Source organism: Hakea prostrata, chromosome 10 (assembly GCF_041222555.1).
Source record: "Hakea prostrata isolate BN-2017 chromosome 10, UWA_Hpros_2, whole genome shotgun sequence".
Taxonomy (NCBI): Eukaryota; Viridiplantae; Streptophyta; class Magnoliopsida; order Proteales; family Proteaceae; genus Hakea; species Hakea prostrata.
The window spans coordinates 4,536,807-4,555,748 of NC_142609.1; the positions used below are offsets into that span (position 1 = coordinate 4,536,807).

Genomic DNA, 18,942 nt, shown 5'->3' on the forward strand with positions numbered 1-18,942 from the left:
TTTTCTTTCCTTTTCTTGAAGGATTGAAAAACATGAATAAGACGTGTTAAGGATGAATGAAACAGTTAGAATACGTAAATGAGCAAAGTTGCTATAATAAAAAACAAGAGAGGGACAAAGAATGAATCATAACTTGTTATAGTTATGAAAGAAGATTATAGTCACAACAGTGAGAAACAGGAAATAATGGGCAAGGAGTGTCTTATTATTGCCCCTAAAGGATAGTTTTAAGAAAAGGTTTTCGTATCTACATTACCATACCAGCTAATGTTCAGATGTTTAATATTCTCTATCCATTGTTTCTCATGCATAATTTGGTTTCCAGTTCTAAGAAGTTTGTTTTGTATATGTTGCTAGAACATAAAATACCTAATCAAAAAACAAGAATAACAATAATAAAGACTTTCACGTCGAAAAATAAAGTAACTATAGTTGTCAGTGAAACCTAGGGTGGCTGGGGTTGAGAACCATAAAAGTCAACTTGAGTGTAGATCCACCACCCTTGAGGGAAAAGAGCGAATAGATCCGGGCCAAACATAGCTTGTAGGCCCAGCTTTCAGTTGTGGGGCCTACGTGCTATTTGTGATCTTGATACGTCGTACTCACTCCAAATGTGGATAGTGGATCCCAGCTCAACTCAAAAGGCTCTAAGTCTCTAACATCCAAATAGGTCTATAGACCTAATAAACACAAAAATAAAAATAAAAACTCCAAAAATTCAAGGAAAAACAAGGTCAACTTCCAACATCCTCATGATTTGTAGTTTCTCTTAACCCATATCAAATGCAATCCCTATTTATGAAAACAGAATAAAATTTTGGCAGACTTCGCCCTTTTAAGAACACAAGTTCTTTATTGACTGCCAAGACTACTTTAACAACTCTAACAATTCACCTAACTTTTAAATAGATTTAAGCTCTGTCCGGGTTTTCCCGAAGGGGGATGAATACTAGAAAATATTATGCTAAATTTCTTCGGTGATGAACATTCAAAAAATAACTAATCTCTATTACCTATTTCACCCAACAAAGAAGCCAACGAGCAAGCATCACGTCTCCATACAAAGCTGGTCTTTTTTATGTTTTGACAAAAATCTTTATGGAATGTGCATCCATTGCTTGCATTATATATATATATATATATCCCTTTTCTTATGTAGAACTACTTCGAGTTTGCAAAGCGAATATTCTACTTCTAAAATGTCAACAAATTTTATGTGGCAAAGGTCCAAGAAACCATGATGTATAAAACCATGGAATAGCTATGCACTTGGTGTCACTCATAGCCCGGAATAAAGCTACATCTGCGTATTTAGCTAAATTGTACTTAACTTTGTTGAGACTAGAGTTTTTAACATTATTGCGATATTCACTCGTGCCCCCAAGTCCCAGTTCAATAACTTTGGATGTTTGAAAGACAATACCACGAAAGGAATAAGGAAAAACTTTGTGGACATCAATCCTCACTATTGACTTTGTATCTTTGGTTACATTTTCCTCTTGTTGCACATAGCAAGGAAGTATATATTTAGACATGAACAAGTGAGACAAAATTTCAACTAAAAGAATCCAATTATTTGAAAGCAATAGATGTTCTACATCACAGAAATTTTTTTGCATTATCAGGAATCAACATATAATCACTTCTCTAAAAGAAAAATATCGACAGCAAATTTTAAACTTTGCACATTCTAAAAATCAACGAGGTACTTAAGTAATATCATACACACACACATGCAAAAAGAAGAGAAAGAAAGAAAGAAAATGTGTTATAGTGTCAAAGAGGGGATCTTTGGTATCCTTATCATGGGGGCAACTTTCACTTTTGAAGTAACTAATAACATTTTCAAGGAGTTCCGCAAATAGGCTTTTTCTAGTGGTTGTCACGGTATTTGAAGTGCTTCTTCCCTAGAAGGATCTTCAATTCGCAAAATTTGGAACTCAAGCACCTTGGAAAGTCTTATACCAGGCTATCCTAGCTTAAGACTCGTACCTCAAATTGAGCACCACAGTCGCATATCAAAAAATTCAATCTTTCTAGGGCCAAGTTTTTCTTAAACGACAACAACTTCAGATGTACATAGGAGGGTATTATGGAATTAAATATATTAAACCTAAAAGAAAAATTAAAACCCTAGATTGGCATGGTGCAGTGAAGGAAACCTTTCTCGATGAATCATGGTACAAGAACTTCCTTCTAGGGCAACAGAAAAAATCATTTTTCCTAATTTATTATAGACTCTTACTATAGAAAGCTGGAAAAGCCCTAGATGCATTAGATCTTCAACGATTTAAGGAGACAAACCTATTTTCCTCAGAAAGCAAATGTGAAGGTGATGGATCGATGCTTGCTAACTCATATCAGATTGAGTTGGTGAACCAAACGAAACTTAATTGCAAAAAAGAAAACTACGTGCAAGTAAGACATGGTTTCCTTACCAAGAGAGATGAGGAATTTGTTGCGTATGTTGGCTTTCCCAAGTCCTCCTTCACTGGCAACACGACCCTATGCTTTGCAGCACACTACGCAATGGCTGCTCTCACCAAACGGTTCCTCCGAACTTCACCCACAGCGCCTCTGCAATGTCGTCTTCGAAAAGATCAGTCTTAGGTTTAGGTTTTGTGATTGAATCTTTATCTTCTCATGTCTCAGTGCCAGTTGCACTGGTGTGGTGCATTGGATGGTGCATCTATACACGTAGGACTTGGAGATTAAAATATGAGGCACTACACAGAAGGAGCAGTTTCTCCTCGCTATTGAGGCGTTTCTTGGAGAGGATCCTTGTAGACGTCATTGATTTTGCCTACATTTGGCAATCTATTTCACTACAATTAGTGATGCTTGGTTGTGAAATTAAAGGCCATGATGATTCATGACTGATTCATGACTCAATGAAGGCATTCATTGCCATTGTTTGGCTGGCATGGTTAAGGAAAAATACTTTCTGAAAATGAATATTTCAGATTTTCTTACCAAACTAAAAACAGGGATAGATGATTCCCAAATAGCTCTCAGATGAGTTGTAACAGCATTATATCTGTTTACTTGTATAAAGCACCATCATTTGACACACAATCTGCCTTCTATGCCGTTATGTTAGTGTGACTTGACTATTGGAGGACTAAAGGCTATAATGATTCATTACCAATTGAAGAAGCTCATTGCCATTATTAGTTCTTAGCTTGACTGTACTCTTAAATCCGCTAGGAAATGCTAGGTTTGAGGTATGTAGCCATTGATTAACCATAAAAATTGACGAGCATTAACACACTGTGAACAAAGAATGTACGTGGTGGTGTAACAACTAGCTACATGACCTTGAGCATTTAATGGCGTTGCCACCATGACCACTTCAAGTCGCCAACGCCATCGCCATCCCTTCCACGCCCCTTTCTCCTACCCCTTCTTGGTCCCTTTCCTTTATATTGCATCCAGTTAGTAATTAGAATTATGAAATGAATCTGGATAAAAATAATTAGGATCATAAACATCAAACAAGATGAACTTCCGTTAATTAGGTGGATAATGTTTATTACCAACAATTGGATGACAAATAATGTGGTCAAGAAAGGCCAGTCGTCGACAGAGAGCAATCGTTGGGTGCTTTAGATTTTCAAAGCTACCTTATAAGCACATAGATAGAGATTTCAAACAAATTGACCATTAAACCTTTGAGTTAATAATTTAGCGTCCCTTTTACGAAGAAAGCATAAATTATAATTCAACGATATATTTTCCAATGGGGGTGTGCACAGTCAGGATTTTCATCCAGCACACGAGCATTGCTACATATTGTGCCATATTCCCCCCCCCCCCCCCCTTTATATGAATAAAGATCGATTTCATTATGAATGGAAAAAGGACTGGGCATCATGTAGGCCTAAAGAAAAGTAAGCTCTTCCTTTGTAGAATTGCTTCATATGGGAAGCAAAAAATTTCAGACCCTCTCCAGATTCCTATGACTCATTTCCCTAGAAGATATTTTGGGGTTGATATCTTTAAGGGAGCGTAACTCCGTCCAAGTTGTTGCTTGTGCTCAACAAAATAAAAATCGACTTCTAGGTTGGAAAGAGAAGCTTCTTTCAGTGGCAGGCGGAGTGGAGTTGGTTAATGTAACACATGTAACTAAAGCGTAGGGGTAGTCTTGGCATTTTGTATTGATATTCAAATAATTAAGGTTAAGGTCGAACTGGTATGGGATTAACATAATTACTAGAATTTATTTGCTAAATTCAATCATAAGTTGAGGATTAATTAAACGGTTAACAATCACCTTGAATAATGAAAGAGATCCAGGGTTCATTGCCTCATAACTACATAAATTATAGAGCAAATTGCACTGGCACCCCAAAATGGAGGCCTTAAAGCACTGACACCCCACTTTATGTTTAAAAAACAACAGATATCCCAAAATTGAATTTTTATTGGATATATTTGTCCAATTTATCACTGAAAACAGTTAAATCACTGTTTACTTTTTAGTACAACAAAGAAATGTATATGCGACAAGATCCATTCCGGCATAGACCGAGTCACAAGAATGATCCATGTAGGGAGGAAGATTGAAGGGATACAGATGAATTCGAAGATGTCAACCCTCCTTAGTACGACGGTGATGTGTTCTAGTACATGGAGGGAATGTTTGTGTGACGGTATCCTTTCCGGCATAAATTGAGACTAAGGGATTCATGCATCAGAAGAAGGAAAATGGAAGACAATAGTTATCATAAATATTAACTGAAAGGGATGTATGAAAGAGTGTAGACTTCTATTGTATGCTTCCTAATATGGTGCTATGGTTAAATGAAAGGTCCATGCTAGAGGGCCACTGAATAGGAAAGAGGAAAGAGGATAAGATGCCTCCAGGAAATTATATTGGAAGTACCATTGGTTGTGTTGTCTGAACGTATTTTTTTCATAACTGAACTTTTGTTGTAACTTATTGTATGTGACTTAGTTCTTGTTTCTTTGTGTATGTTTTTGGGATATATTGTGAAATCCCCTAGAATCCTAATCCATTAACCCATTGATTTCAGGACCGTGAACCTAAAGCTCGAGTAGGCGACAACTATGGACCATTTGATTTGAGTTCGGAGATTCAAAAATTGAACCCATGGAAGTGACCACCACGAAGAAGACTTGACCACTCTAATGAAGTTTATGAGGATAGAAAAAAAATCAGTCCAAAAGGTGTAAAAAAGAGATTTTGGCATGTCCAGAAATCGATGCTAGAGGACTTAAATGTCAAGGTAAACTATACCAATTATTAGGCCTTGAAATCTGCTTTCTACCCTCCGAAGCCCGTCGAAATCGGCCTTCACGCAAAGGAGATAGAGGGCCGGTTACACAGGTGGATCGACCGCCCCTACCTAGATTTAGGGTAGTTTCGGGATTTCTGGTTTAAAACCCTATTTTACGTTTCCTTCTCCTAATAAATGCATTGTTAGGTACATAATATTTAATACCAATAATTGTTAACAAAAGCGGGCTAGAAAGCAGTCACGCGAGGGAGAAATCATTGGGTTCCTCACATAATCTAATATGCATGTATTTTGTAAAGATTTCACACAAAGATCATTAAACCTCAAGTACTAGCACCTCCTCAGAAGAAGCCAAGTGTACGCCATTTTGTGTTTGCAACGAGGGTGTGCACAATTAGGGTTTTTGTCCCGCACTTTTATAATAATGAGGGACACGACCCCGAAGGGCCAGCAAGCCAAAAAAGAACACGACACCCCCAAGGACAAAAACAATAAGGACAAGGCAGACCAAAAACCCCCACAACCGGAGAGCATACACAATAAACCAACGGGAAAACAAAAGAGGGGAGGACACCCCCAACCCAGGACCGAGAAGACACGGGATAACCAACGAATGAACATAAACCAGAAAAATAAACATTTCCGAGCCGAACCCCACTCCCATCGCTCCACGGCCAGCAGCACGGCCCCTGAGCAGCGCACCCGCCCCCCGCCCTCAAGAATCTGATATAAAAATACAAGAGGAGGGGAAACCAGAAAAAATACCGGACGGGCAGCAAAAGGCCAAACAGAAAAACCCCGGGACCGACCGCCCGATTACCGGCCTAGTGCCGGAAGGTGCAAAAACCCGAATGGTGAGATGATGCACCCCAACAACTAGATAAAACCAGTTCCGTCATGAAGACCGCGGCACTGAGTAGCACAAAGGAGGCAAACCGGGATGTTGAGAACGGGACCAAGCCGAGGCCCGTCGGAGGAGGAAGGAAAGGAACACAGAGAGACCAGAGGCACCGCGGCAGAGGAAAGAGGGAGAAGGAGCGAAAGGAGGGCAGAAGAAACGACCACAACGCGCAAGGAGGAACGGAGATGGGAAGGCACGAGGAGGCGGAGGCGACGAAGAGGAACAAGCGGGAGACGAAGACAAGGGGGAAGAGCGGGAAGCGGGAAAGAGAAGGGCGGAGAAACAGAGCGAGAGGAACAACAGCGGCGAAAGAACGACGGCGAGGGAGGAAGACGGACAGAGAAGCGGGCCAGGGGGGGATAGCCCCAGCAACCAGGGAAACAAGGGCAGGCCAGCAGCGGAAGAGAACAAGACCCATTGCTGGGGGAGAGAACAACCAACAAAAGGAAAAAAGAGGAACACCCAACAACGCAGAAAAAAAACACAGATGCAAAACAACGAAAACGGAGAAACACGAGAACCCAAACAAAAAAGAGAAACGGAAGGAGACCAGGAGCGGAAACAAACAGAGGAACAAGAAAACAAACGGAACAAAAAGAAGACACCAAAAAACCAAACAAAAATGGAAACGAGAAGACGGAGGGCGAAACCCAACGGAAGAACAGAACAACAAACGGAGACAACGCCGGAGGAAGAGAAAAACCAAAGATGGACGACCGAAAGGAGGAGCGGAGAGAGAGAGAAGGGACAAAGATCGAGGAAGGGAGGAAGACACGGAAACAACGGACGGAGGAAGGGAAGAGCACCTGATTTCACCGGGATTAAGGAAGAAAAAGAAACACGGAAAAAGAGGAGGGAGGCAAAAACAAAGACCAATGATCTGGAAACCCGGGGGAGGTAGAGCAAGGCTTTTGGACAAAATGACTGGACCAAACGGGGGGATGAATACCCATAATGTATTTGTTATTTTCATGTATAACAAAACAAAATGGTTCCATTTCTGGAATGGATTCTACCCAAGATTCTTTTTCTTAAACCAAGGAACCTACCATTAAATGCGATTATTTATAACCATGCAATGAGATAGAAAACAGAATCGCACTTTAACTCTACAGTATTATATATTGTAGAGGTTTGTGTTCCCCTCACACTTTTCCACCATACATTAGGAGGGGGCTTACCTCTAACTTTTTTTGTCATAACTCAAAGGTAGACCCCTCTTAATGCTTGAGGGGGAGATTGAGGGGGGAGATTGAGGGGAACGAACATAGATGGGCAGAGGATCCTAACACAAAATTTAGTTAATATCTAATGATCAAAGAAAGAAGCACACAATTTTTTCGCCCATTAAAAAAAAAAATTCATATAATGTTAGAATAAAGGCTTCTCCGTGCAAGTAACTTTAACATTTTAATTAGAGGAGAGACCGATATCAAGTTAAAGTAAAATTATTATAGGAATATGAGATCAACTCTGAGCCAAATAAACATCAGGGCAGCATGTCAGTCCTCTTCTGATTCTTCCTCCGCAGTTAAGTAGCAAAGCACACAAGCTATGCAGTTGTCGATCTGTGAACCAAATAAATAAGCAGGTCAGGCTTTGTTTGCAAGGTTGCATTCAACTTAAAAATGAATCTCAAATTTTAAGTTCTGGAAGAGAGGGTTTCATGTTTACAGTAGCTAAACTAGCTAACTCACGGTTACCTTTTCTCCAGCAGCTGCTCTCTCTTCATCTGAGAATATATCTGGGTTTACGCTATACTCATGCATTAACCAGTTGTCAGTGACAAGTTGACCCTGAATAATCCAATAGAAATCAAACACCTGCTTCCACCCTAGCAGTTGACCATCATCACCATAGATACTCTCAGCCCAGCAACCCAATTTATTCCAGTAACCAACTCCAACATTTCGGTTCGCTGGTTTCTGGGAAAAGTAAAATGCTCCACCGAAATCGTTGAAGTCTTTACCTATAGTACATCATAACAGATTCACAGGCACTTCATTCAGTTTATCTGGTAAAAAACATGATGAAGCAAATTAATCAATCTTATTCTTCTCCTTTTTCCTGGAGTTCTCAATTGTAAATTTTCTACGTTATAATGTTTCTGCACAAGTTTGACCCATTTCTCTTTACCTGGACTGGAATCTAGCTAGTGGCGTTAATTTCCTCAAATTCTACTAAAATTTTGCTAACAAGCTAATTTTCACAAACAATCCATGCCAAGTCACAACTTTCGGTCATCACTTGGTATTGGTAAGATCAAAACACACAAACAAAGAGAGAGAGAACCTTTCGGAAGCGCAAGGAGATCACAGCTGTATGGGTTTATACTGTCAGCGAAATAGCCATCACGAATACCCGGCGGAAGTTGAAGTTGGTCCAAGATCTTGTCCTTGAGATAATGGAGCAACTGCTTTTGTGTTGGGTTAAACCTTGTGCCTGCTGGTAGAGCTGGAATCAACATTTTTCTTTCCTTAGCTTGAAGGATTGAAAAACAAGAACAGACGTGTTAAGGATGAATGAAACAGCTAGAATATGTAAAGGAGCAAAGTTGCTATAATAAAAAACAAGAGACGAACAAAGAATGAATCATAACTATAACATGTTAGGAAAGACGATTATAGTCACAACTATGGCTGCAACTGGGTCGGGCTTTTGCAATCCCAAGCCCAGCCCTATATGCTATAATCTGAGCCCATTCCCGCCCTAACCCTAGTTCAGGGCCAATGATTATTATCCCGGGCCCTAAGCCCTACAAGGCCAAGCCAAGCCCATTCCCACCCTAATTGGCCCTAATTGGGCCAGGTCGGGATGGATTGACCCTAATTGGCCCTAGCCCTAACCTTGATTGACCCTAATTGGCCCTAATTTGCTCGATTGGTCTTGTCCCTAGCCCTAATTGGCCCTGACCCTGATTAGTCTTGTCCCTGGCCCTGATTGATCTTATCTTGGCCCTAACCTTAGTTGGTCTTATCCTTGGACCTAAAATATCAAATGTAAATTCATAAAATAATAACAATAAAAATAAAAATATCATAAGTAAACTAAAAATAAAATTCATAGAAATATAAGATGATTCAAACTCATACAAAATTATAAAATAGTCAATAAGTTGATAGTGTTAGCTTTAAACATAAATAAATTTATACTCCATAATTCTATGTTGATCTATGAATTTCTCTCGTTGTTTTAATGATGGAAATGGAAAACCTCTCCCATTACTTTGGTGATGGAAATTGAAAACCCCTCCCATTGATATCCTTATTCAACAAAAAAAATCATATTCAAGACTTTGTTAACAAGTAAATCAACGATAATTTAGTATTGATATTTTTTCGTAGTTAAAGAAAATTATATTTTAGTTACAAATATAGCTATCTGTCCTTAATAAAAAAAATTCTGAAATATCACATTGGAGGCAAAAGAAAGATGTCAATATTCATGATGAGACGTTGGGGTGTAGATTTGTGAGGTTTTAATTCTCTATATACTAGTTTTTATTATTTATAATATATTATCTCGCATTTGTTAACAACTAAAAATGACTTAGTTCGAAAAATAAAAATTATCTTAAAAATAATATAAAAAGTGAACTCATAGTCTAATATGATCAAAATGACTGAAGGTCAAAGTCGAGACTTATAGTTATATCAATGTTAATGTGAAGATTAGGGTAAAAAACTAATACATGATCAGGGTCAAATTAACATTAAGACTAGAGCCAAAATTAGGGTCAGGATCTGGCCAAAATCAGGTGGATGTTTACTACAATGAAGATATAATTTATTTTTATTAATTTTTTAGAAAACATGATCATATTTTTAAAATTTGACACGTGTCAAATATTCACCCCATGTGGATTATAATTAATTCTTCTCCATAATGGGTGGAAGATCCAGACTCAAATCAAGGCCAAAATCAGGGCCAAGATTAGGACCAAGACCAAGGTTAGAATCAGGGCCAAAATCAAGGCCAAAATCAGGGTCCAAATCAGGGCCAAGATCAAGGCCAGGATCAGGGCCAAGATCAGGGCTAGAATCAGGGCCAAAATTAGGGCTAGAATCAGGGCCAAAATCAGAGCTAGAATCAGGGCCAAGTTCAAGGCCAAGATTAGGGCCAAAATCGAGGGACGGGCCGGGATGGGCTGGGCGGGCCAAAGAGTAATCCCAGGCCCGCCCTTGGCCCTAACCCGCCCTTAGGGCCAAAATCTTTAGCCCAAGCCCTATTCAAGCTCAGGGCGGGTCAGGGCCGCTAGAGCCAAACTTGCACCACTAGTCACAACAATGAGAAACAGGAAATAATGGGCAAGGAGTGTCTTATTATTGCCCCTAACGCATAAATTATGTTTTAAGAAAAGGGTTTTCGTTTCTACATCACCATACCAGCTAATGTTCAGATGTTTAATATTCTTTATCCATTGTTTCTCATGCATAACTTGGTTTCCAGTTCTAAGAAGTTTGCTTGGTATATGTTGTTAGAACATAAAATACCTAATCAAAAAACAAGAATAACAATAGTAAAGACTTTCCTGTCGAAACATAAAAGTAACTATAGTGGTCAGTGTAAAACCTAGGATGGTTGGGGTTGAGAACCATGAAAGTCAACTTGAGTCAAGATCCACCATCTCTAAGGGAAAAGAGCAATAGATCCGGGCCAAACATAGCTTGTAGGCCCAGCTTTTTCAGTTGCGGGGCCTACATGCTATTTGTGATCTTGATATGTCCTACTCACTCCAAATGTGGATAGTGGTGGATCCCAACTCAACTCAAAGGGCTCTAAGTCTCTAACATCCAAATAGGTCTATAAACCTAATAAACACAAAAATAAAAATAAAAATTAACAAAATTCCAAAATTCAAGGAAAAACAAGGTCAACTTCCAACATCCTCATGATTCGTAGTTTCTATTAACCCATATCAAATGCAATCCCCATTTATGAAAATAAAATAAAATTTTGGCAGATTCTGCCCTTTTAGGAGCACAAGTTATTTATTGACTGCCAGGACTAGTTTAATAGCTCTAACAATCCACCTTGCTTTTAAATGGATTTAAGCCCTGTCCAGGTTTTCCGGAAGGGGGATGCATACTAAAAAATATTCTGATAGATTTCTTCGGTGATGAACATTCAAAGAAATAACTAATCTCTATAACCTATTTCACCCAACGAAGAAGCCAATGAACAAGCATCACCTCCCCCTAAAAAGCAGGTCTTTCTATGTTTTGAAAAAAATCTTTATGGAATGCCATATATATACACACACACACACATACATATATGCCCCATTTCTTATATAGAACTACTTCGAGTTTGCAAAGTGAATATTCTGCTTCTAAAATGTCAACAAATTTTATGTGGCAGAGGTCCAAGAGACCATGATGTATAAAACCATGGAACAGCTATGCACTTGGTGTCACTCCTAGCCGGAACAAAGCTACATCTTGGTATTCAACTAGATTGTTCTTAACTTTGATGAGACTAGAGTTTTTAACATCATTGTGATAATCACTCTTGTCCCCCAAGTCCCAGTTCAATCATTTCGGATGTTTGAAAGACAAGAAACAGACAAAGAATGAATCATAAATATAACATTTTAGGAAGGAAGATTATAGTCACAACAGTGAGAAACATGAAATAATGGGCTAGGAGTGTCTTATTATTGCCCCTAAAGCATAAATTATGTTTAAGAAAAGGTTTTCGTATCTATATCACCATACCAGCTAATGTTCAGATATTTAATATTCTCTATCCATTGTTTCTCATGCATAATTTGGTTTCCAGTTCTAAGAAGTTTGCTTCGTATATGTTGTTAGAACATAAAATGCCTAATCAAAAAACAAGAATAACAATAACAAAGACTTCCACGTCGAAACATAAAAATAACTATAGTTGTCAGTGAAACCTAGGATGGCTGGGGTTGAGAACCATAAAAGTCAACTCTAGTGTAGATCCACCACCCCTGAGGGAAAAGAGCAAATAGATCCGGGCCCAACATAGCTTGTAGGCCTAGCTTTCAGCTGTGGGGCCTACGTGCTATTTGTGATCTTGATATGTCCTACTCACTCCAAATGTGAATAGTGGATCCCAACTCAACTCAAAGGGCTCTAAGTCTCTAACATCCAAATAGGTCTATAAACCTAATAAACACAAAAATAAAAATAAAATAAAAAGGCCGAAAATTCAAGGAAAAACAAGGTCAACTTCCAACCTCCTTATGATTTGTGTTCCGCCCTTTTAGGAACACAAGTTCTTTATTGACTGCCAAGATTACTTTAACAGCTCTAACAATCCACTTAGCTTTTGAATGGATTTAAGCCCTGTTCGGGTTTTCTGGAAGGGGGCATACTCGAAAGTATTCTGCTTGATTTCTTCGGTGATGAACATTCAAAAAATAACTAATCTCTATTAACTATTTTCACCCAACAAAGAAGCCAACAAGCAAGCATCATCTCTCCAAACAAAGCAGGTCTTTTCTACGTTTTGATAAAAATTTTAAATCTTTACGCATCCATTTCTTATACAGAAACTACTTTGAGTTTGCAAAGTGAATATTCTGCTTCTAAAATATCAACAAATTTTATGTGGGAGAGGTCCAAGAGACCATGATGTATAAAACCATGTAATAGCTATGCACTTGGTGTTACTCATAGCCGGAATAAATCTACATCTGCATATTCAGCTAAATTGTTCTTAACTTTTTTGAGACTAGAGTTTTTAACATTATTGTGATATTCACTCTTGTCCCCCAAGTCCTAGTTCAATCATTTCGGATGTTTGAAAGACAATACCACGTAAAGGAATAAGGAAAAACTTTATGGACATCAATCCTCACTATTGGCTATGTATATTTGGCTACATTTTCCTCTTGTTACACGTAGCAAGGAAGTATATGTTTAGACATGATTAAGTGAGAGAGAAAATTTCAACTAAAAGATTCAAATTATTTGAAAGCAATAGATGTTCTACATCACAGAAAATTCTTTGCATTATCAGGAATCAACATATAATCACTTCTCTAAAAGAACACTATTGACAAGTTTTAGACTTTGCACATTCTAAAAATCAACGAGGTACTTAAGTAATATCACACACACACACACACATGCAAAAAATGAGAAGGAAAGAAAATGTGTGATTGTGTCAAAGAGGGGATTTTGGTATCCTTACCATGGGGGCAACTTTCTTTTGAAGTAACTAATGACATTTTCAAGGAGTTCCGCAAATAGGCCTTAATTTCCTAGTGGTTGCCGCGGTATTTGAAGTGCTTCTTCCCTAGAAGGATCTTCAATTCTCGAAATTTGGGACTCAAGCACCTTGGATAGTTTTATACCAGGCTATCCTGGCTTAGGACTCGTACCTCAAATTGATCACCACAGTCGCATATAAAAAGATTCAATCTTTTTAGGGCCAAGTTTTTCTTAAACGACAACAACTTCAGATGTACATAGGAGGGTATTGTGGAATTAAACATAAAAGAAAAATTAAAATCCTAGATTGGCATGGTGTAGTGAAGGAAACCTTTCTCAATGAATCACGGTAGAACTTCCTTCTAGGGCAACAGAAAAATTCATTTTTCCTACTTTATTTTAGACTCTTACTATAGAAAACTGGAAAAGCCCTAGATGCATTAGATCTTCAATGATTTAAGGAGACAAACCTATTTTCCTCAGAAAGAGGTGAAGGTGATTGATCGATGCTTGCTAACTCATATCAGATTGAGTTGGTAAACCAAAAAAAAAATCACTTGCAAAACAGAAAACTACGTGCAAGTAAGACATGGTTTCCTTACCGAGAGAGATGAGGAATTTGTTGTGTATGGTTGCCTTCCCAAGTCCTCCTTCACTGGCAACACGACCCTATGCTTTGCAGCACACTACGTCAATGGCTTCTCTCACCAAAAGGTCACTTCGAACTTCACCACAGCGCCTCTGCAATGTCGTCTTCGAAAAGATCAGTCTTAGGTTTAGGTTTTGTGGTCGAATCTTTATCTTCTCACGTCTCAGTGCCAGCTGCACTGGTGTGGTGCATTGGGTGGTGCGTCTATACACATAAGACTTGCCCCTGGTAGAGCTGGAATCGACATTTTTCTTTCCTTAGCTTGAAGGATTGAAAAACAAGAACAGACGTGTTAAGGATGAATGAAACAGCTAGAATATGTAAAGGAGCAAAGTTGCTATAATAAAAAACAAGAGACGAACAAAGAATGAATCATAACTATAACATTTTAGGAAAGACGATTATTGTCACAACAGTGAGAAACAATAAATAATGGGCTGATAATATTAGAAAAATAATGTACAAAAATTACATTCGATAATAAATCTTTCCCTCTGCTCTTTATGAGTTTTCTTATCTTAATAAAGGAGATGAATTGTAACAAAAAAAAAAAAAAAAAAAAAAAAGGAGATGAATATATTTGATAATCTAGGAGTTATGCCAAAGATTATTCCAATAATGACAATAATGGTGCAAGTTAGAACTTATATATCGGAATGTTGTATCACATAAACATAAAAAAGAAGAAAGAAAGAAAGAGTGCTTTATACTATAGAATTACCCCTAAAAGCATTGAAGAAACTAACAAAATAATATTTGTTCAATTGAAGGAAATTAAAAAGAATAAAAAAAACTAACAAAAGAATATTTGCTCAATTAAAGGAAATTAAAAAGAAGAAAAAAAAATTAAAATTCCTTGTGGTTATATAATTATGCAATTGATTAATAAAAATAAAATTTATAATTTACAATGAAAGATCCAGCCTCCCCGTATTATAAAGTAAAGATAAATTTGTATTTCACAACAAAAGAAAAGTAGTTTCATGTACATATAAATTCGACTATTAAATTTATTAAATTAAATCTGAACTGTTTATGATGGAATATCTAGATTTAATCCTACCAAATTTAATAGTAGGATTTCTAGGACCATTGAATATCACCTTCCCTAAATATAATTATTTTTTCCAATTACATATACATAATTTCAAGTGCACCTTGGTTTAAAAATTAATATATAGGAAAAGAAAGGTTACCGATATTATACCTTTGGTTTTTTTTTTTTTTTTTTTTTTTTTTGGCTATAACACAATCTCTAAAGATATTGATCTTGGAGTAATCTCCCAGATCCCCAAAGTTAGCTAAGATATTGTTGCTTCACTAGGAGACACTCATGTAATCATTTATCCAAACTTAATGGTGATATGTTTGACCATATTAATAAAGTGTCATTTTCAGTTCATTTGCAACCATCACTATGATTAAGCATTACGAATATATAAGTTTTAGATTAAAATTCAACTCGAAAGGGATGCACGTGTGTTATTAGTAGTATGTTTAAATGATATTCTTGCTCTTTTATTTATCTGTTTCCTTCTATTTACCATCTAGAAAATGAAAAGTGGCTCTTTGAACACTAATTTTGCTTTATTAGTAGAGCAGTATATCAACTCATGGCTGCCATTAATCATTTTGTGTTATTGTGTAACAAACTGTATGGGGGAGGGAAGGCCTCTTGGATTTATCTATAAATATTTTTGTCTGTTGTTTAGCATACGTAATGTCGCTTTGGCCGAGTGGTTAAGGCGTGTGCCTGCTAAGTACATGGGGTTTCCCCGCGAGAGTTCGAATCTCTCAGGCGACGTTATTGTGTTTTGTTCTATTTTAAACACTTTTTCTGTTCCATTAACGATCTATCGATCATGAATTTTTATATATTTCTCAAGTCTCAACTGCACCCTTGAAGATTTCTATATTCTCGTCGCCGAACCCAATGACCTTACTGTGCTAATTGAGTCTTTTCTGTTTATGGAGGACGATTCTGTTTTCAACTTAATTCACGATGGCACCTCCCTCTGGTGTATTCGTTATCTTGTTCAGTGAAGATGGGGAATGCGGCTTCTGCCATGACCATTAAGGCCACCAGAACAACACCTACGATCTCAACCCTTCCCATTCTTCTTCTTTGCTACCCAACAGCTTTGAACTCTTATGTTTCTCCGCTCTGAGTTGGGGAAGGTGGAGAAGAAAATATTTATAGGGGATTGTTAGGGTTTGCATGGCAAGCAAGTGGAGGGAGGGCGACGAGCACGTCGTGGTTGTGATCATATCCTTGAAGGAGTGTTACTTATTCCTCCATGCAGATTGCAAACAAAAGGTTATGTTGTTTTTATTGAGGGAATTGGTTCAGAATTTTCAGATGCGCCATGCAGCGAGACATTTGGGTATGTAGTTCTAACTTTATCAGTGTCACCCATGGCATGAACCCAGTGACAGAGAAAGGTGGCTATAAGTGACACCTCCTACCTTATGTTCCTGCTGCAAATCAACAAGCACGAACTTGAAATCTTCAAAAAATATGTTTAAAAAGTGTAAAAGACATATTTATGAAGCTATCAGGGAATGGTATTATTTCAAGTTTTTTGGGTAACATATATTATATCAAATGGATGCCTATTATTGGGAGAAGAACTGAAAAGAGTTGAAAGATTGTTTAAAATCAATGATATCTTGATAGATGGTAACAATCTCAGAGTTTAGGTAGTTTATCAATTCTAGGCAATATTAACAGTTTTAAAATTTTATGTCAAGAAAAATTTGGATTCATCTTCTACAAGTTTCATCCCCAATTGCATTATTTAATAATAGCGAGTAACTGAACCAGCTTACCAAATATAGGCCCATAGCTGAACTGCCAACACCGAATGCTTAAACCAGCTGCTAATAGAAGCTAAGTGTTTTCAGTCGTTCGTTTTATTTAAACCTTGGGCTCTTAAAGTGTTCTTGCATGACACAATGTGTCTTGATATTCAAGGTGGAATTACTAGGGTTGAATTAGGTTTTAGTGCACAATCCAGCCTAATCTAGCTGTTTCGCATTCATATTCATTTTGGCGTCTTACAAATGGCTTTTTTTTGTAGTATTGATCATGAGATTAACCCTGAAATGTGATCAGTTAGTTGGGTTGCCAACGATTGTTGAAGGTAATTATATTACTGGAATAATTAGATTGGTTTGTTGGCGTCTCTCTATTGGAAACCTAGCCGAAATCAATCTTCTGTCATCACCAAATCTGTAGAATTGATCCTAGTCTAGAAAGTAGAGCTTTGTTATAGTGGGCAAATGCATAAGTTTCATTGAAGGTTATTAGCAGCATAATGTGCTTCATTACAACTTTGCATCACCCACTCTCCATTTTTCGTTATTTTAAGCAGCAGTTAAAAGTTCAGACAAGGGAGCGGCGACCTCTAATCTGGCAGAACTGGGGTCTGTTCAGGCGGCACTGTTGAGGTAGATTCTGAGCCCTTTGAAACAGATCCTGCTGCTGACCCCGGTCACCTCTCCTAGCAAGATCATTGTAGTCTTGGGATCTGCCAGGCCTTTCGTACTCATCAGAGTCCCAGTCTTGTTGCCTACCATACTCGTGGGACCTTCCACCTCTCTGGCCCTGAGCCCGTTCCAGTGCATGCTCTATGGCTTGACACCTGCACCTTTCATTCACTCGCCTCAACTCTCTGCAGCACTGTTCCAGGAACTGATCTTCTTCGTACCCACCACGCCTGAGAATCACTTCTCCCATTCCCCGTCCTCGTCCTCCTCTCTGCAGGTATTGCTGGCAACTTCATGCACAAAATTCACAACAAAAACAAAGACAACAGAGTGAGGGAGTCAGATTCGAAACCCGAAACTCAAAACCCATGATTTAAATGTAATAATCGGAAAGGGAAGAAACCTCTGCAAACGCTGGTCACTCAACTCCTGATGGCACTGCCTCCCGCCGCTGTATTGGTTATCCAGCTCTTCATCAAGCTCTTCAAAAGAGTCATCGAAAATTGTGGCTTCTGCCATGACCATTAAGGCCACTAGAACAACGCCTATGATCGCAACTCGGGCCATTCTTCTTCGTTGCTAGCTGACGACTTCTTTTACTTTCTTTGCTTTGATGAGTAGGGAGAGCTAGAGGAGAAATATTTATAGGAGATTGTGAGGGTTTGCATGGCAACCAAGTGGAGGGAAGACGATGAGCATGTTGTCATTGTGATCATATGAGATGGTCAGATGCTAGTGAATTCATTCTTATACGGACGCATCTGCAACCATGGAAGAGTGTTACGTCCACGTAGTGTGGCATGCAAATAGGAGACAGAATGTTATGTTCTTTTATATGGACGGCTCCTGCAGATGCGTTATTAAGAGATTTGGTTTACTCTTGCTAGTCCGTATGGCATGCAGCCATGCCCATAGTGACAGAGAATTTAAGGTTGACTATCTGGGAGACCACCTGCTTCACTTACCATTGTTATTATGCTCCTCCTGCCCAATCACACGAAGTTGAAAATTCTTCAAGAATATCTTGAAAAACATAAAAATTTTAATTAGAAAGACCTTTAGGAACTGGGAAATGAGATTAACAAAGTAAGTTGCATACGTCAAAGTTGGGTGGCATCTCTCACCGTCGTTACAGCTTAATTAACATTTTGAAGTTTTTATTTTTGAATCTTCGATTAAAACAACGCTTTCTATAGTTTTTCTTGGAGAAGTACCAAAGCTACTCTGGGTAGACAATAAATTTAGCGAAAGGATAAACTATTCTTTTGGAAGGTGACACCTCATAGAAATCACTGAATCTCAAGGTGTCTACAAATTTCTGCAGCTTTCTTCCAACAATTTAAGGCTGGAGTTATTTAAGTGAAGAGTGTCGTCTCTCTGAATCCTTTACTAGGTAGAGTAAAAGAGTAGACTTTATGGGTGGAAGGAAAAAATGTTGTCAGAGGCTATAACGAT

General features: G+C 38.1%; 1 protein-coding gene and 1 non-coding gene across 2 annotated transcripts; one reads left to right on the plus strand and one right to left on the minus strand.

The window, feature by feature from the left end:
- Nucleotides 1-7,664: 7,664 nt before the first annotated feature.
- On the minus strand, nucleotides 7,665-8,629 carry LOC149001614 (NAC domain-containing protein 2-like). The gene is made up of 3 exons (XM_089137103.1): nucleotides 8,455-8,629; nucleotides 7,866-8,131; nucleotides 7,665-7,730 (listed from the first exon to the last, which is right to left on the minus strand). Exons 1-3 carry the CDS (start codon nucleotides 8,627-8,629, stop codon nucleotides 7,665-7,667), a joined length of 507 nt encoding a protein of 168 aa, XP_088993229.1.
- Nucleotides 8,630-15,720: 7,091 nt separating this feature from the next.
- TRNAS-GCU (transfer RNA serine (anticodon GCU)) lies at nucleotides 15,721-15,802 on the plus strand. The gene has a single exon. It is a non-coding gene; the product is annotated as a tRNA-Ser (tRNA).
- The last annotated feature ends 3,140 nt before the right edge of the window (nucleotides 15,803-18,942 follow it).